This window comes from Polypterus senegalus, chromosome 12, assembly GCF_016835505.1.
Source record: "Polypterus senegalus isolate Bchr_013 chromosome 12, ASM1683550v1, whole genome shotgun sequence".
Classification (NCBI taxonomy): Eukaryota; Metazoa; Chordata; class Cladistia; order Polypteriformes; family Polypteridae; genus Polypterus; species Polypterus senegalus.
Genome location: NC_053165.1, coordinates 67,758,801 through 67,779,301, shown reverse-complemented (window position 1 = coordinate 67,779,301; position 20,501 = coordinate 67,758,801). Strand labels below are relative to the sequence as shown.

The 20,501-nt window shown below is 42.3% G+C and overlaps 1 protein-coding gene across 18 annotated transcripts in view; it reads right to left on the bottom strand.

The window, feature by feature from the left end:
- Window positions 1-20,501, bottom strand: part of rimbp2 (RIMS binding protein 2) — a 227,816-nt gene that overhangs the window by 9,169 nt on the left and 198,146 nt on the right. For 10 of the 18 annotated variants that reach the window (XM_039772056.1, XM_039772060.1, XM_039772065.1 and 7 more), the window contains 3 exons: window positions 19,225-19,275; window positions 13,825-13,896; window positions 157-291 (listed from right to left, as the gene is read on the bottom strand). In XM_039772056.1, the coding sequence (XP_039627990.1) occupies window positions 157-291; window positions 13,825-13,896; window positions 19,225-19,275 (258 nt within the window). The remainder of the gene's footprint in view (window positions 1-156; window positions 292-13,824; window positions 13,897-19,224; window positions 19,276-20,501) is intronic. The other 8 variants (XM_039772059.1, XM_039772062.1, XM_039772068.1 and 5 more) reach the window with 3 other exon arrangements.

Here is a 20,501-nt window from a genome sequence, read left to right as displayed (position 1 = left end):
TCAAATCTGCAGTAAAAGAAGAAGGGATATGTTTTGGAGAGTAACTGGCCTACCTAGTCAAACCACTGCTACAGTGTATACCTGTAGGTATGAATTTAAAATGCAACCAAAAATACAGTTTTTGTAAAGGAAATGATTTCTAGAAATAAAAGGTACCCTTTTAGTCTTTGTCCGCAGTGGCGGGTCATGCACAAATTGAGATGGGGTATCAGAGAGAAAGACTTCAACATCTTCAGGCACTTCTTCAAGAAAGTTGGAAGGAACAAGACCTTTGTGACCATTAATTTCCCCCTGGGAGAACAAAGGTATGTGAATGCTCCACACATTGATTCACTTCAAAAAGGTACACATAACAGCAAATAGAAAGTCAAATTAAAGAAGACAGAATTGCTCACTTTTACCTGGCTCTTAATTTGGTTCTGGCCGAGACATCCACTCTCTCATTTTGATGCTTGCTTTTTACACTTCATCTTGTAATCAGAACAGTTTTATTAATGAATAGTTAGGAGTGCCTTTTCGTAAACTTTTTAATTTATTTACTTGAAATATTGAATATACAAAGCACATCTGTGCAGCTACCCCTCCTTTTTCCAGTAGTGTTATTTTTCTAAAAAATGGAGGTTTAACAACTTCGCAACACAAGTTGTAAAAGTGTAAACCTGACACAGGTACATCATGTGCTGGCCTCGTGTCAGAAGGTTTGTTGTGGGTAGACCATTAGCCATTCCCTTTCTTTGCCCTCTGATGTGGATCAGCATAATTTATTTGCAGAATTAAGCCTCATACTTTTCTTGTTTATAATTGCACTTTCTGGGCTGTAAATGTGATGCTCTTTGGAATTTTAATGACAGAAATTTGAGACCGGTGTCAGAATTGAGCATTGGCGTGACCTGCCTCTCGACTCCTGTATCCCTTATTTGAACGCTGGGCACAGTCTGTTACCTACTGTCATATGGATGTCGTTTCTTGTCATTGAACAGCTAACCTTCACTGTAGATTCTTCAGAGCTTAAACAGTCTATCACAGGACAGTGACAACAGTGAGCATTAGGAAATGTGTCCTTACAGGACAGCCAGTGTCCCTGATCTCACTGTTGAAATCTGATTATAGATCAAGTCCACAAGAAGGGTTAAAAATGTGTGTGTGTGTGTGTAGGACCTGGAGTGCAGGGTGCCTGTGGAGTCTTCATATTCACAGAGCTGGAATTGTTCCTAGACCTGCAGATTTACAATTCATAGCTCGCAGGCACTGTGGTGTTGTTTTAAAGATGGTAGGACCAGGTGTCTGAGTTGGTGTCCTCCTTCGACTACAATTCAGTATTGTTTCTGTGAATGACTTAAGTCCCAAGTTGTCTGAGTGCCTTCTGTTGTGAAGGACCTAACGCTATATGATGAAGTTGATTTTATAGGTGCAGCTCTTCATTAAAATGAAAGATGTGTAGCAAGGTACTTCAGTTTTACTGAGGAAAGGTTGGATCTGCAAAAAAAGGGACTATGAACTATAAATCTAATTTTTGTTTGAAACGACTTTTAATGTACAATGTAACAATAATGGACAAAACAAGTTCATTTTGTAAATATTGCTTGGTAGGGTGGGCTAACTTACCTCCATGTGATATAAGTTTGAAGGTGTGATGCTTTTGTGTGTTCAGTGTATTTGTGTGAGACACTCAACAATGTTTGTCAGACATCACAGGCCAAAAGCAAACCTTACGGTTTTAACGATCTAACATGAAACATCTGCTTATTGAATTGTCCTATAACACCTAATTTTTTTTCTGTATGTGTCTACTGTTGTCAAAATGAAACGGTCTTAGGATAACAATCACTGACCTGCTGACACCACATGTCGGTGTTGAAGCTGCCAAGATATACTGCTGTGTTCTCTTCTGTTTGGGCAGTTATTGGGCTATTATTTTTGACTGTGTAAAAGTAGCTGCCAGTGTCATCACTGTTGTGCTCAAGTAGCTGGGTCTTTACAAAGATGTCACCATGGTGCACCTCAAAGCAGTCTCTTCTTGTGGGCTCTGTGCAAACTACAAAGTACTGGGGTCGTTAAGAGGTGGCCAGCATCTCTTGAGTGTCATGGAGTACACAGGTTATCAGTTATGGGAGAATATCTCAGGCTTGACAAAAGTATACTTGACTTGCAACTTGTCATATATGAACAAGAAGAATAACCTACCAAGATTAGGACTGCATGAGTGTTTGAGAAATAGAGAATTTGGATTTATGCCTTCAACAGGCCGTGCGCCGCTGAAATCACTGGGCACATACAGACGCTTTGCAACCTGCCCCTGTGCTCCTGAGCCATCTAAATAACAGACAGGATGTGTTGTGGCTAGTTTAGATAATGTGATGTTATCTCTACCACTTTGGAGGTGAGTGGGGTCTATCTATTGTGTAGGATCTTCTACTTGTATTTGAAGAGAGGTCAGGCAGCATTATTTGCAAGCAAAGCCAGACAGAGCTTTAGTTTTGTTTTTGTTTTTTTGGATGGTTTTATGCTGCAACTCTAATCAGGTAAGTTTACAGTCAAATAGCTTATGGCATAAAGCAGGGTTTAGTTAAGCGCTCATATTTAAAACATAAGGTCAGGATATTTTTCCTCATCAACTGCCATTTTCAACATGTGAATATAGACTTCTTTATGAGTGTAAATTTTTTTTTTATATATAAAGCTTCTCTAAGTACTAATAGCTTGGCTTCAAATCTCTTGTTCATCTGTTCAACTTTTATTTTGTTTGGATTAAAGTATCCTGGGAATGCCACTGTAGTAATACCGTAATCTACTGTTGAATGTAACAGCTGCCTCCAGGGGTTCTTGATCTTCAACAAGATGTTGATGCACTCCAGGACTTCTACTACTCTTGCAAAGGTGAGGTTAAGTAGTACTTGGTTTATTGTCATTGCAGCCTTGCCTAAACTCTTCTAGATATATTTAAAGGGAGTGCCTGCCAATGGAGTTGGGCCCACAGGTCCTTCAATACTATTTAACTAAGAAAATAGGAGGCAAACATTTATTTTAGAAAGATGACCAGCAATTTTAATGACACCCACAAGTACTAGCTTTTTATTTATTTATTTATTTATTTTTATTGGAGTGTTTCTATGTTCGGGCAACCTGCTTGGTCAATCTTGGATTGTCACTTACGAAGGCCTGGAGCTACAGTGATAGGCTTCATTTTGCAACAGAGGGTTCTAACCCTTCTTTGTTAGCAGGAGCCCCTCCTGCTATCCTCCTCTCTATCCATGTTTTGCTTGGTCTACTATCCTACTCCAGGTCGGTGTAGGAATTAGAATTCCACTTCTTAAAGGCCAGAGCTGTAGTGGCAACCTTTGCTGAAGAAAAAAAGAAAAGCAGCCTTTATCTATTTCTATTGCAGTTTGATCACCTCCTGCTGACTTAATCTCTATTAATTCTTCTCTACTGTTGGGTCTCCTATTCAATTAGTGCCCAAGCCTGTTTACCTGGAAATAGACATATACCTTGAGAGCCACTGCAACTGTTCCTGCCTTCTTGATGTGGTTTTGTCCTGCTTGGTATTCCATCCACACAAAGCCCCCAGCTTCCTTAGCCCCTGTTGGGAAAGCATCTACAACCACAGCCTTCATTCTAAAACAAAATGGACGCTAGCCTTTATCACTTTAGTTCTGCGACCAGCACCCCCAACCGAACCGGCTGTCTTGCTTGGTCTCCCATCCAAGTCCAGACTGTTCCTGCTTAGCAAATGCTGGCTTTACTCTATAAATAGGAGGTTTCTAGCTTTTATCCATTTAGTTGTGAGGCCACCAACAAAGAAGGAACCTGAGCACCTCCTCCTGGCCACGTTTCAATGCTCCTGCTTGGTCTCCCATCAAAGTCCCAGCCCAGACTGTCCCTGCTTAGCAGGAATGGGTGTGTGATGTGGGCAGGGCTCTACAAGTGCAGGCTTCACTCTAAAGAGGAGGTTTCTAGACTCTATCCATTCAGTTGTGAGACCACCAACAAAGAAAGAACCTGAGCACCTCCTACTGGCCACATCTGCTTGGTCTCCCATCCAAGTCCAAGCCCAGACTGTCCCTGCACAGCAGGAAGGGCCGTCCCCTGTGGGAATGGCCAGCCCTACAAGTGCAGGCTTCTCTCTAAAGAGGAGGTTTCTAGACTTTATCCATTCAGTTATGAGACCACCAACAAAGAAAGAACCTGAGCACCTCCTACTGGACACATCTCCAACTGGCCACATCTGCTTGGACTCCCATCCAAGTTCCAGCCCAGCCTGTCCCTCTTTAGCAGGAGTGGGAGTCCCACATGTGAAGGGCCAGCCTTACACATGCAGGCTTCTCTCTAAAGAGGAGGATTCTAGCCTTTATCCATTCAGTTGTGAGGCCACCAACAAAGAAGAAACCTGAGCACCTCCTACTGGCCACCTCTCCATGGTCCTGCTTGGTCTCCCATCCAAGTCCAAGCCCAGACTGTCCCTCCTTAGCAGAAATGGGTGTCCCACGTGCGAATGGCCAGCCCTACAAGTCCAGGCTTCACTCTAAAGTGGAGGTTTCTAGACTTTATCTATTCAGTTGTGAGGCCACCAACAAAGAAAGAACCTGAGCACCTCCTGCTGGCCACATCTGCTTGGTCTCCCATCCAAGTCCCAGCCCAGACTGTCCCTGTTTAGCAGCAATGGGAGTCCCTCGTGTGAAGGGCCAGCCCTACAAGTGCAGGCTTCCCTCTAAAGAGGAGGTTTCTAGCCTTTATCCATTTAGTTGTGAGGCCACCAACAAAGAAGGAACCTGAGCACCTCCTACTGGCCACCTCTCCATGGTCCTGCTTGGTCTCCCATCCAAGTCCCAGCCCAGACTGTCCCTGTTTAGCAGGAATGGGAGTCCCTCATGTGAAGGGCCAGCCCTACAAGTGCAGGCTTCTCTCTAAAGAGGAGGTTTCTAGCCTTTATCCATTTAATTGTGAGGCCACCAACAAAGAAGGAACCTGAGCACCTCCTACTGGCCACCTCTCCATGGTCCTACTTGGTCTCCCATCCAAGTCCCAGCCCAGACTGTCCCTGTTTAGCAGGAATGGGAGTCCCTCGTGTGAAGGGCCAGCCCTACAAGTGCTGGCTTCTCTCTAAAGAGGAGGTTTCTAGCCTTTATCCATTTAATTGTGAGGCCACCAACAAAGAAGGAACCTGAGCACCTCCTACTGGCCACCTCTCCATGGTCCTACTTGGTCTCCCATCCAAGTCCCAGCCCAGACTGTCCCTGTTTAGCAGGAATGGGAGTCCCTCGTGTGAAGGGCCAGCCCTACAAGTGCTGGCTTCTCTCTAAAGAGGAGGTTTCTAGCCTTTATCCATTTAATTGTGAGGCCACCAACAAAGAAGGAACCTGAGCACCTCCTACTGGCCACCTCTCCATGGTCCTACTTGGTCTCCCATCCAAGTCCCAGCCCAGACTGTCCCTGTTTAGCAGGAATGGGAGTCCCTCGTGTGAAGGGCCAGCCCTACAAGTGCAGGCTTCTCTCTAAAGAGGAGGTTTCTAGCCTTTATCCATTTAGTTGTGAGGCCACCAACAAAGAAGGAACCTGAGCACCTCCTACTGGCCACCTCTCCATGGTCCTGCTTGGTCTCCCATCCAAGCCCAGACTGCCCTTATTTAACAGGAATGGGAGTCCCACATGTGAAGGGCCAGACCTACAAGTGCAGGCTTCACTCCAAATAGGAGGTTTCTAGCCTTTATCAATGTAGTTGTGAGGAAACCAACAACGTAGGAACAGGAGTACCTTCTACTGGCCCCATCTGCTTGGTCTCTCTTCCAAGACAGAGTCCCCCACATATGAAGGACCATACCTATGCATGCAGGCTTTAGTCAGAAGAGAAGGGTTCTAGCCTTTATCAGTTTAGTTGTGAGGCTAGCAACCTGAACATCTGCCACTGCCCACATCACCAGCAACTCCATTGTTCTGCTTGGTCTACCATACAAGTCCAAGCCCAGGCCACCCCTGATTAGAAGGAATAGGAGGTCCCTTTGGCAAGGGCCAGATGAATATGCACAGGCACTAAGTTCACAAGAAGGACTCTAGCCTTTTACAATTTAGTTCAGAAAACTGGTCCTCACCTTGTGCATGAGCATGATAGTGCTATTGTGCCCCCTCTCCAAGTGTAAGCCTAAGCCTAAGCCTAGGGCAAACCTTAACAAGTTTGGAGTTAAAGGGTAGAGCAAGATAAAGGTGGTGGTACTCATTGTTGATTGGGGTGAAAAGATAATAGTTGAGGAATTGGGCCTGCCCTTCTCAATGAGCACTTTCTGCAAGCCTCACTTCACATTACACCCAGTCCTGCTTGGTCTCCCAACCCTATTCGGGCTGATATTGCAAAGGGACAAGTTCCCTTAAATAAAAGAAAGCACTAACCATTATGGGTGGGTTTCTACACAAATCACCGCTGAAGAAACAGGCCTTCTCTTTCAGCATGAGCACATCCTACTGGTTTCGTTTCTAATCACCAACCCGACCTTATTTAGCTTAGTCTCCACCCCATGTACTCAAATGCAGTTCCACCTTTTGCTAGTGCACTTTTGTGTTAGTAACACTACAGGCATTGCGCTTTCCCCTATGCTGCTGTGTTTTAAGTTAGTATGCTAAGAATATGCAGTAGCGAGCACCACGCATGGTCTGGTCCTAGGGTACGAATATAAAACAAAGGCACCGTAGTCCTACAATGCTGGCTGCCCAGTCTCATTTCAGAATCCCAACAGAACATTTCCTTACAACAGTAATCTACTAAAAAAAAACTATTAGTTAACAGTAGAAGTGCAACATTCCCACACTATCTGAGCATGTGGGGGGTTAGAGTATAACTGCAGCATCAGCACACAACCCTTCCACCCCACCAAAATAGGTTAACTTGGACTGTGGCAGATGCAGGGTGGTACACAAAACACTCCCCACCCCCAGTGGGCCACTTTGAGCCATTTGTGTTAGTACAGTACAGGCAGCACAGAGAGCCCACCCCTTGGCAGGTAGTTCTGTACACTAGTGGCACAACCCAAACCATTTGCAGTGAGTTAGGGTAGTCCTCTAGGTAAGCACAGTGCTCAGTTGCATTTGTGGCTTTTTGGTTTACTCCAGCTATGCTTGTTGTCGTTTCTTAGAAAACTACACAATGTTCCCCTCTTTGAATTAATGTACACTACTGAAGAACCTAATATTTGGCAGATTCTCCTTTACAGGGACACTACAGCAGCACCTCTGTTTATGCCAGTCTCCTGCCACTTTTGTTTGAAAGTCATGTGCCGTGCTCCTTTAATATACACCTCTGGCTCCTGCTGCTTTGGCGCTTTTGTGTTACCAACAGTAGAGGCATCGTGCCCCAGCCACCTGTACACGGCCATGCAAATACCCGAGCTGTTACATTGGTACATTACAATACAGCTTTTTTTTTTTCTTTTTAAACTTGGTGTTAGTATACTACTGCAGCATGCGATGTTCCCACCCTGTTTGAACTTATGCGTTGGTGTACAACTGCATCACGCCTCACACACCTATTGTCTGCCATTTTGGAATTAGGCAGATAGTACATACAACACTTCCCACCAACACTGTACCTCAGATGCCCAGTTATGTTAGTGTACATTACATTAGTAGTACATTAGTTCATGTGACTAGAATACAGGAGGAGCAGTAGACCAGTTCCAAGCAGCCAGCTCCTCCTCTGGCATCCCACTGTCAGTACAGCATGGCCGTACTCTCTTAGTAAATAGTACAGCAGCACCTCAGAAAACATGTCCATGTTACTTGCTAGCACATTGCCTCCTCTAGCTGTGCATTTCTTTGGTATACCTTAATCTCTTTATTACACTAGCCACAGTGTGCCATCTCTATTACAAATATATAAATACAGATATCCGTATGACATAGTTACTGCAATGCAATATTCCCAGACAGATTAACTTTTAGATTAGTGTACTGCAGCTGCGCACGAAGGAGCTGGCATTTCTCATGTGTTAGTATACCATTTCAGGACAGCTCAGTCTCATTGATGCCTGCTTTGGCGCATTTTAATTCTCACATTAACAGCACATAGCAGGCCTACTCTCCTTTATTGGTACAGTAGAACAGCATTTTTTACTTGGTGTTAGTATACTACAGCAGCATGTCAGGCAGTCAGTACCAGACTCTTGCTTCACTTACTGTCAACAGTGACACCAGTCTTCACACTGGTATACCATTGTAGCACGTTCGACCCATTGAACAAGCAGTGTACAGAATAGCAGTACATATTTAAGTATACTGTATATATTACAACAGGGTACCAGCCCCATCAGGTCTGCACTTCACTGTATACCACATACATCACCCACTCAACAGGGAGACCTTTTAGTCCTCTTGTGTTCCTAAACTACAAGCAGTTCAAATCTGTGCTACTCACCTGCTGCTGGTGAGTTGCAGGCTTTACAGTTCTAGTATACTACAACAGGTTACTAGTTCCCAATGGCCATCTATGCTACTGGCTGTCCATTATTATTAGCGCACTGTGGCAGCCCATTTCTGCATTACTAAACTACAATAGTACACCAGCCCCACCACCCCACATTGCCTGCTTCCCATATTTGTATACCTCCACACAGCATCAGCCCGTGTACTGCGATGGCACTCCTTGTCAGAAAAATATGGCAGCACACCAAATCCATCACCAGTCTCTTCAGCCTCACTTTGATTCTCCGTCTTTTGGTTACATTGCAACAGCAGCACAGGTTAGTGTTCTACTACAGTGTCCCACTCAGCACCAGCTGACTACCCCCACTTGTCATCTTTTGTTAGAACAGGACAGCAACACCAACTTGGGTTTCTTGTGCAGTTCCTGCTAGGCAGATACAGTATGTATACTACAGCAGCACCTCAGTCACCATTTTTGCCCCAATAAGTTCTCCAGTCCCCCCCAGGTTTATTTATGAAAGCAGTTCTGCATTGTCAGTAAACTAGAACTGTGTTCTCCTTTGGCCCCACTCCCCACCAGTTAGTGCCATACAGGCGTGTCATTCTTGGCCTTGTTGGATTATTACAGTACAGCTGCATCATCAGTCCTCGTGTGTTGGTATACTAGACTAGTGCGTCGCTCTCCACAAGTCATCTTTTTTTTGTCTGGTTTCTCCTGTTTTAGTAGACCACAGCAGACTCCCATCAGCTGTTTGCTTCATTGGCCTTCCTGCTTTAGTAGATGGTACAGGAGTCTTCAAGTTTGGTCCTGAAGGACAAGCCATGGTTGCAGCTATTTCTTGATCAGAGGTCAACATCTTAGTTCTTTGGCTGTCATTCTTATATTGCACATTTTTTTCTCAAAAATAATGTGTTTATCAGTTCTTCCCTTTTCTCTCCAGATAGTTAATTCAAACTGATACCTCATGAAGAGCACACACTGGTGTAAATGGGACCCAGGGGGTAAACCGCTGGCTCCTTTGTCATTTACACCTTACTGTTAGGAGGGAGCAGGTTAAGTAAACAAACAGCAATTAGAGAGAAAAGGACTACCAGAAGAAATGAAGGGTGGGGAGTCTGAACAAGGGAGTTAACAAAAATGATGTAGAAATACCATTGTGGATAGTTTATGGATTTAGCAGCAATAGTTGCCTCCTAATTGAAATCCTGGGCTAAAATAAATATTTGCAGCTTTCCATACACTGATGTACAGTACATCTGTATCATCTCCCCTGACCCTGTGCCAGGTGCTTTATCAGTATTTGTTGGTCTTTCTTGGTTACTATACTAGAGTAGTGTGTTTGTCGTTTAGTAGATTTGGGTAGAACACCAATCCCCACCAGCACTGTACTTCTGTGGTTCTTCTAGTTTAGTGCGGTGCAGTAGTACATCAGCTGCCAGCAGCAATTTAGGTCTTTAACCCTCTTCGTGGAAGACTACACTTCCTTGGCTCCTCTTCTTTTAGTACACTACTATAGCAGAAGCCGTCCTGTCTCAGTATATGGCAGTATTGCTTCTGGTCCCATAAGCTTTTTCGGCCTGCAGTCTTCCTGTAGACTGCAATTCTGTACTGATTGTGCTGTTGATATACTACATCATCACCACCACCACCCAGCAACTGTGGCCCTGATTAGTTAGTATACTAGAGCAACAACTCAACTGCCAGCTTCATTGGCACTCCATTTTGGTTTACTACTTCAGTCTACAAAGTAGTGTTACCTATGGCCCAGTGACGGCCAGAGCACCACATTCCACCATGTTTCTGCTTCCCTGCCATTCTTTTGTCATGTTCAGTGTCCTTTCTTCTTGGGCCTGTCAACTCCATGTTAGCACACAATATCAGCACCTCCATAATTGGCTTTAAGCACTGCAACAATGCACTACTCCTCGTGTGACTTAACAGAATTTATCAGCAGTAATAATTCACAGCAAGTTTAGCATGAAATAGAACATTTCAAAAGTAAAACCTAATCCAGTCTCATCTACTCTTTGTCTTCCTCTTTTATTCAATGCCTGCAAATCCTATTTGGATTGTGACAAGCAGCAGGCCACCATTCAATTGCCTTAAGTGCAACATGATTCGGCCCTCTGGTCCTGTGCATGACACAAGGAGGTCAATAGTACATCCAATCAAGATGGGATATCAGGATGTTTTTTAAAAACCTCAAGTGATCAATAAGCTTTAAAAGGGGAATGACTTAAAGAAAACAAAAGGTGGGCTCTCATAGTCTGACCACCTACCCTTTGTAAGTCATCAAGTGAGCAACAGAGTATGACAAATAGTAGCAGACACTCACTGGCTCTGCTGGATAATAAAATCTTGCATCAGAGTCCTATTGATGAATGACAGCTCGTTATTGAACACTTGTGCCGTCAACACAGACCACCAAACACCCCAGCTTAGGAAAGAGCACCAACCTGTGCAACTGGATTGTGGACCTCCTAACATACAGGCCTCAGCAGATGCAGATGGGCAGTAGCCCTCCTTCACTGACACTTAGGGCAGTCACTCCACAATGTAGCGTGCCAAGACGCCTTCTGTAATACATGGTCACCTCTGACAGTGTAATCAGACCCCCGTTCCAACTCCCCATCATCATAAGCCTGATCAACCATCAATGAGACCTCTTACTGAGAGGAGGTGCCAGGTCAACAGGCTCACTTTTAAAATCAGAATAACCAACACTATGACCATGGAGGTTATGAAGGGAAGCTGAAAACTCTCCCATCTTCTTCAGAGAGGATGTTGTGGGGAGGCTTTATGTTTCTTATACTAACCATCACTTGTGAGCAGAGTGGGCACAACACGTTCGGCTATTACAACCGCAATTCCAATGAAGTTGGGACGGTGTGTAAAATGTAAATAAAAACAATATACAGTGATTTGCAAATCCTTTTCAACCTATATTCAATAATGTACGCTACGAAGACAAGATATCGAATGTTCAAACTGATAAACTTTATTGTTGTTTTTCAAATCTTCTCTCATTTTGAATTTGATGCCTGCAACACGTTCCAAAAAAACCCGGGACAGTGGCAGCAAAAGACTGGGAAAGTTGAGGAATGTTCAGAAACACCTGTTTTGAACATTCCACAGGTGAACCGGTTAATTGGAAACAGGTGATTGTCATGATTGGGTATAAAAGGAGCATCACCAAAAGGTTGTGTCGTTCACAAGCAAGGACGGGATGAGGTTCACCACTTTGTGAACAACTGTGTTGTCAAATAGTCCAGTAGTTTAAGAACAACGTTTCTCAACATACAATTGCAAGGAATCTTATGGATTTCATCATCTACTGTCTATAATATCAAAAGATTCAGAGAATCTGGAGAAATCTCTGCACATAAGCGGCAAGGCCGAATACCAACACTGGATGCCTTTGACCTTCCATCCCTCAGACGGCACTGCATTAAAAACGTCATTCTGTAAAGGATATTACCACATGGGCTCAGAAATACTTCAGAAAACCATTGTCAGTTAACACAGTTCGTCGCTACATCTACAAGTGCAAGTAAAAACTCTACCATGCAAAGTGAACGCCATATATCAACACCACCTAGAAATGCCACTGGCTTCTCTGGTCCCGAGCTCATCTGAGATGGACTGACGCAAAGTGGAAAAGTGTGCTGTGGTCTGACGAGTCCACATTTCAAATTGTTTTTGGAAATTATGGACGTCGTGTCCTCTGGGCCAAAGAGGAAAAAGACCATCCGGATTATTATCAGCACAAAGTTCAAAAGTCAGCATCTGTGGTGGTATGGGGGTGTGTTAGTGCCAATGGCATGGTTAACTTGCATATCTGTGAAGGCACCATTAAGGTTGAAAGGTACATACAGGTTTTGGAGCAACATATGCTGCCATCCAAGCGACGTCTTTTTCAGGGATGTCCCTGCTTATTTCAGCAGGACAATGCGAAACCTTATTCTGCATGTGTTAAAACAGCATGGCTTCGTAGTAAAAGAGTGCGGGTACTAGACTGGCCTGCCTGCAGTCCACACCTGTCTCCCATTGAAAATGTGTGGTGCATTATGAAGTGCAAAATACAACAACGGAGACCCCAGACTGTTGAACAACTGAAGTTGTACATCAAGCAAGAATGGGAAAGAATTCCACCTACACAGCTTAGTGTCCTCAGTTCCCAAACGCTTATAGAGTGTTATTAAAAGGAAAGGTGATACAACACAGTGGTAAACATACCCGTCCCAGCTTTTTTAGAACGTGTTGCAGGCATCAAATTCAAAATGAGTGAAGATTTGCAAAACAACAAAGTTTTATCAGTTTGAACATTTGATATCTTGTCTTTGTAGTGTATTCAATTGAATAGAGTTGGAAAGGGATTTGCAAATCATTGTATTGTTTTTATTTACGTTTTACACAACGTCCCACCTTCATTGGAATTGGGGTTGTACTAAAAAGGCTCACTGTGGCCATTACATCCTGAATGTCTACAGCTGCACAGTGGAATCCATCCTCACTGGCTCCATCACATCTTGATACTGCACCTGCTCAGCAGTGTAGAGGGTAATGAATGTGGCAGAGAAAGTGACTGGCACCCAGCTGCATTCTGTTCAGCACAGACATAAAAGAAAACTCTCAGCCTTAGAAAGGCACACAGGATAATTAAAGTCTTCAGCCATTCTACATTGTCACTTGTTCTTACTGGCAAACAGAGTAAGACATAAACTTAATCAATCATATATGTAGAGGAATGCATTCTGTGTGTGTTTGTCACTCTCTTGCTCTCTGGTGCTGTTATTATGCAGGTATTGAATTTAATATTAAAAACAAACCATAAACTTCAGCTGCAATGTACTTCTTTGGTGTGCTTGTCTCGAAAGCCATGGAATTCTCTATCTGTACTTGATTAGAGTGACGGTCTTAATTAGAAGTTCCAATTCTGACAGGATGTTCTGTTATTAATATTTAGAGCTGCACACTATTCTTCTCCACCCGTTTGCTTTTCTCACTCCTGTAGCCTTTTATTGGCCACCAGCGGCGTACTTCTCAGCTGTTTGTCTTTTAGTACCCTGTGGTAATACGAGGTCCCTGGACATCCTTGGTAAACGGTAGTGTGTTTCCCATTGTCCAGCTCATTCTGTCCCTCTAATGATCCTCTAACCATCTGTCTAGTAGCTAATGTGTGGTGAGGGTAATGATGCAAAAGTGGCTGCTGTTGCACCATGCAGGGAGATCCTACACATTGGTGGAGGCTGGAGTGGCTCCCCCCTCTCTATGTAAAGCACTGCGAGGACTTGATGAACAATATATAAAAGCAGATTCTTCTTCCTCTGGTCTGTAAAGAAAGCTTACAGTAATATTGATGAATTTAATGCTAAACTTTCTGATAATTAAACTGCAAGATAATAAGTTTCACTTACATAATAAAATCCATCTTCATCAATTTCGCCAAAAACTGTTAGGATATCACCTGCACAAAATGTTAACTCAGCCTGCCATGGAAAGGGGAGAAGAAAATAAGACAATGAAAATCACCTGGTAAAGTATAATCTTCAGAACAGAGAAATGCATGTTACTTATTATTAGAACAGTATTTATTCCATATAGTAGGGGTATTTAGCTCAAACAAAAAATACAGTACTGGGACTAGTAAAGTTTACCTGAGACACTGTAAATATACATTTTACTTGTATTATACTCTAATTTCTACAACAGATCACAGTGGGTGCTGTGAATCTAATATAAGTCATTATACTGTATAAACCTCAGTTAAACAAAGAAGCACATTAAATTGTAAACAACCTCCACTGACAGTTTCAGAGCCTGATCTTGAATTTGTGTGTTTTGGATATTTAATTAGTTGGTAGGGCAGTGTCCCCCTAAATTACAATCTTTGCATCTAATTGTAAATGACCTTTGCTAAGCACAAATTTTGACAGAGCTGAATGAGCATTTTTATCCATAAAATGTCAGATTGTTTTTAATTATGGTGGTCACATATTTTACTTTTACATTTTAACTAAACAAGTAAACCCCTAACTGCACAGATCAAGTGTCAAGTTTGTCTAAACACCTGAGCCTTCCTTTCCACTTGTCACTGTGCCTGGGATAAAGCAAGACATGGACAGCTACTGGACCCCTAACCCAAAAATCTGAGCAGAGGAGACAGACTAAAAATGACTGACCTCGTGCAGAGCTACTAATCTGTGCAATTCAATTACTATAAAATGAGGGCTTTATGTAGAGTAAAGAAATCCCAATGCCAGTGTAACTCTTCACTTAAGTATGTACAGGTTTGTCTGACTCGTGTCATCAAGGTTCACCACAAATGAACGGCACATCTTACTTGCAGTGAACAAATAAGTTTATAAATAGATACTGTATGTACACTTTTTAACAACTAAGGTTAAAGAGGCTGAAATAAAAAGCAGGGACCAAAAAACTGAGGGGCCTCAGCTGCAGAATGTGCAGCTAAATGTAAACAGTGATGTAATTCAAGAGAACAGTCAAATGATAAACACGGATCAGGCCTATGACAAGTGGTGGATTTAAATAGGAACTACAGTGGTACCTTGGTATACGTCTGCTTTGGAATAAGTCCAACTTGGTATACGACCTTTGTTTGGAATACGACTCGCGTGCTAACGTTGTTTACCTCTCTCTCTCTCTCGAGACAACGCCATGACTGCCCACGAGCGTTACTGCGCCAGTTGCTAGCATTCAGTGAACAACCTGCGCTATAACTCTCTGTGAACTTTCACGTGTGTGATATAGCGGGTCCACAGCTCCTGTCAAAGTCCACCTTTAAAATAAATAATCGCCGGCGCTCGCAGCTTGGTGAGGGGCGTGGTGGTTATGTGGCTGAAGGTAGTCAGGGCAATTAGCAATGTGGGCGTTTCTCAGCAAAGTGCACTTGTGAGGGACCGTCTGCATTCATGATTGTTCCTGGGGCTGCTTATCTTGATAAACAGAAGTGTGAGTCAGCTAGAAGGGGAGTAAAAAGAAAGAAGCAGGGGGCCGCCAGGTAAAAAGGCACCTGGCTTCTTCTTGTTTTGTTTTTTTTTTTATTTTTAAAGAATGCTTCCTGCGCTATTTTAACTTCGTTGTTTTTAAGAAGACTTTTTTCTATTGTTTTTAACCTCCACGTTTCACTTCTGATTTTATAGATTATTTATTGGAACTTTGGAGACTGCAGTTTAATTTGAACACCTTGTTTTGTTAGTTGTTTTAATAAAAGCACTTTTTCACCATCCCCTTGCTTTACCGATGAGGTTAGCAGTGAGGCACATTACCAACGTTGTAGGGTTCAAGGGCTCCCCAGCAGCAGATGGGAGCATACAGCAAACCTGCATCGTCACAACGTGATTTTGTGTTTTTTTCTTGTAAATTTGAATTGATTGTTGAAAAGTATGAAGGTGGCATGCGTATCCGGGACATGGCTGTTGCATACCGTTTGCCGAGAACGACGGTATCTACGATTGTGAAAAACAAAGATGTTATTAAAAAGTAAAGTGAGGTAAAATTGTCATTTATTTCATCTAATTGCTTTTGTATTTATGTATTTTAGTATTAAGCAGTGTTTAAATTATTTTATACAACCCCATGAATGTATAATATGCCAATAGCAGTAGGATTTTTTTTTTCATGGGAATGGATTAATCTTCTTCCCATTATTTCTTATGGGAAAAATTTGTTTGGTATACTTCCTGTTTGGTATAAGTCAAAGGATCTGGAACGAATTAAGGATGTATACTGTGGCACTCAGTTCTGTAATCACCTGTCCTGCCAACACCTTTACTTTATAGGATGACAATACAAACCTGAACAAAAAAATTCAAGTGTACTACTTTCCAAGTATTATATTTAATAAGATAAGGTTTGACTAAAAATAGTGACAAGACTGAAAAATGATCCACTGCTCTACCAGTTATTTATCTGAAACAGCTAATGTTAGCAATACAAATTTGTTCCTAAAATTATTAATTTCTTCTTTAACCCAGAATTAAACTGGCAGCAGCACTATGCACAAGACAGAAGCTGAGACAGTTTAGAGTCGCTCATCAGCCCAGCCTTGCTGTGATGACACCTGACAGTCTTTGAACCCAGAGGGTATCTAGAGACACTGGGAGAGGAAATAAACCCCACTGAGGCTGCGCCTTGGCGGGGCTTCAAACTCTCAAACCGTAAAGCAGGAGAGCTAATCACTTTGTCACTGTGCCTCCCATTAGTAGGTTAAATGTAAAAGAAAAATAATTCTCCACAGTGAACTTTAGAAATTTCAAATATGTTATGGATCAGAATACTCATTCACCACCTGTGAGACCCTTGCCTAATGAATATCTAGAACAGAGGTACTCGGTCTACTGAGTTTTCAAACATTTCTAAGTACAGTAATCCCTCGTTTATCGCGGCAGATAGGTTCCAAGGCCGGCCGCAATAACTGAATTTCCGTGAAGTAGGGACACCATATTTATTTAATTATTTAACGTGTATTTGGACGTTTTTAAACCCTCCCTGTACTGTTTACAACCCACCCTTTACTCTGTTAATAACAGGAACAACTGTTAAGCAATATGAAGTCGGTAGATAAGTTTATAGTTACTGTATAGCGAAGTACACGTATCTATATATGACGTGATGACGGTGATGAATATGCTGTGCAGTAAAAAATGATGACAATGAGGGTGATGATGACTTTTACTGCGCAGCCGATGACTGTATTTTACGTCTCTTCAGATGGCGATGCCATTTCCTGGGGCACCTCTTCCACAGTTTCCGAAGGTGTATCCGTAGTAGTAGTAGGAACTGGCTCTTTTTTGCGAGGCTGCAAAAACATTGTGATCAGCAGTTGCTGCCGCTGCTTCTTTTTCCGGTCGAAGAGCAGCTTGTAGGCGGTCATGACGTCGTCGACCTTGTTGCAAAACTGGACCGATCGAACCACATCGTCGTCCTATTCCTGTGACTGCTCTTGCAGATCCTTAGCCAGTCTGCAGTCACAGCCGCGAACGTTGTCCCTTCCTTCAACATATCCAGAAATTTCACCTTCTCAGCGATCGTCATCATTCTTCGTTGGCGTTTAGGCTCAGCACCAGCCTTGGAAGAAGGAGCACGTTTGGGAACCATTGCAGGGGGTGAAAATTGAAGCGAAGTTCAACACAAAGAAACCACAAAAAAAAAATCACACACAGTACAGTGTAAAGTAAACCGCTCGGCGAGAAAGCTTGAAGCGAAATGGCCGCAACAGAGAGACAAGGGGAGGTGCTGTGGGATCTGGGCATCAGTCAAAGCACCAATCACGGGCCCGATTAGAAAGCGGGAAGCTGTGATTTGTCGTCTCCCTCCCATGTACCAATCACAGCCCGTGTTACAACGCACTTAGTCACCGAACTTGTTTTTGTTGTTCTTAGACTAGGAAATGCTACTACTATATTTAAAAACCCGCAAAAAGTAAACCGCGAAGTAGCGAGGGATTACTGTACCACCATTTACTACAGTCTTTATTCGCCCAAAACTATTGTATGGTCTGTAATAAGGTATTACGAATAGTTCTTTGCACATGTGAGGTTTTTTTTGTTTTTATTTATGAACACCAGAAAAGTTTATTATGAGTAAAAAACAGTTTCATTTTAATACTTATAATTTACAACAACTATACAGTGCAAAGCTTGAATTTTATGTTTAACAGAAAGGCAAATTTCCTCCCCAGGGGAACAACAAATGGGTGCAATTTATTGGGCTTTGGCAGTTGTCAGCATGGAGTTTAAAAAGAATTATGTGCACAACATGGCAAAACTGATTTACCTTGACGTGCACAAGCCAATTTGTTCATTTGCAATGTTTGTCCTTGGGGCGTAAGGCACTATATTAAAAAGCACAGCTGGTTTCAACATTCACAACTCTCAGTGCACAGTTTATGTATTTTTATGTCACAATTAACTCTGTAATTTTCTTTTTTTTTTTTTTTTTGCCTCGAAAGCAAAGCTGACTTTCCTGCATTTAAGTCATCCTATGAAAGAAACTGAAATTAAGGACACCTGCAACTCAGTGTCAAAATTCAAACCCTGAAAGCATTTCCTGAGGTGTAACTGTGGTGAGAACAGCTTTGGTATCCTGCATAGTTGTCTCTCCTTCTCTCTTGTTCACTTTTTTTTTTTTTTGACGTTAACTTCTTGTGCCACCCAGTAATTCTTGATTGTATGCATAACAACAATTTGAGAACCACTGGTCTAGAATGCAGTGTTGGCAGCATATATCAATAGTCATTTAGATTATTTATACTACCTACTAAACTATTAGCTTCTTCAACACCTGACACTGTATAGAAAACATGGCACCCAAATGTGACTCTTGGGCTGTGTCTCAAGATGTGGCCTTTGTAAAATGGTTATTGAATGTTTGCAGCCCCAGGGTTGTAAGCGGGTAGTGGTTCTTCAGTTGAACTTTTCTTCCTTCTAGGGTACTTTAAAAGGAACTCAAATAAGGGTGCTAACACTGTACTGACAACTCAAGTGCTTCTTACAGCCATCAAGAAAAGAAACAGCATTGGACACAGTGGCTGTATTTGTGCTCCCATGAAACATTCAAACAAATAGCATCCCAAACAAAATGTCAACTGAAAGAAGCTTTTCTACAGTAAGTTTGGATTATTAGCAAGTCTCCTTTCTTGCACTACATCTTGTGGGTTGATATTTGAACCATTTTTGAGAGTTGTCAGATAATGTAATTCTTAAACATAAAACTATCAAGAGTTAAAACCAAAGGTCCCGAGAATGGGTCAGTTTTGAATTGCACACACACAAATTGTTTCTCATTTAACTCACCTCGAGTTTCAGCCTCTCTTTCCCAAACTGAGTCTCCCTCTCTGTGTCTGTCTGCAGCAGCGCCAATGTGAAAGTGAAAGTAAGTGAAATCGCAGGGTAAGGGGCAAAAAAAAAAAAAAAAAAAGCAAACTATTCTTTTTATTCATTAAAAAAAAAAAAAAAACACTGTCTCTATAAAACAAATGTTGAATGTACCCATCTCCCTCTGGAGACCTAAAGCTAGCCTATGGTGTTACTTAACACTCTCATGTCAAACGGACTTCATGCTGTAGAGTCCACGCTACCTAAGTATTGAAGTATAAAAGCAGTAAGGGCAGAGGCAGCAGGCATCATCTTGGCACAGAAGAGCACTATAGTTTAATTACTGCATTACTGGACTCCAAAACATTCCTACTACAATTGTCACTATGGGAAGAAAAGCAGATGGTTATCTTTCAGTAGGGAACTGTGAGCAGGCATTCAAAAGAGTCTTGTCTTATTTTATTACAACATATGTGCAGTAAAATGTGAACTTGTAACATGAAATCGATTAACCTCCTTTTCCAAAAACTCAAGTCCCAAGGTACAAAACCTCAGCTTATAAATGGCTATGTTCAAAGCCATAATTTTTGATTTGATTTCTGATTGAAATTTAAGGTTCCAAAATTAAAGAGAGTACAATTTGCTAAGCAGCTTGTTGGTAACCACATATTTTAACCATTGTGTGGTTTCCTTAAATGGGCAAGTAGCCTATTAGGCGGCTACATACATATTGCTGTGTAACAAAAATCGCACTGATGCACAGAACACAACTACAGTATTTTAAGGTAGCCCTGGTCTGCAAAGATGTTAACTGACCAGGAAAGCTAGCATCAAGGCTTCCCAATAGTATAGTTTTATAAACATCATCATCATAGGCATATATCAGCTCACTCATTTCTTAACTTTATAGATACATATAATCTTGGCAAAAGAGTTTGTGATCAACACATCTACAGTAGGTTCACAGCATAATGAACTTCTTTAAGACACCCTGCACACGGTCTTCATAATTGTGAACTGCCAAAGACATGCAAAAGTCTTTTAAATCTAAAAAAATGAATATTCTCTACCCATCTTAATCCTATTTAGGGTCACAGGAAGTCAGTGCCAGACCTGTGAACACCCGGCGAGAACCAACCCCAGATGGGTAACAAGTTCACTGCAGGGCCCAGTCTTGAGAATGTGGTAGGAAAACCCACAGAGATATGGGGAGCAAATCCAGATTCCTCACAGACAGCAACCAGGCAAAGGTTTTG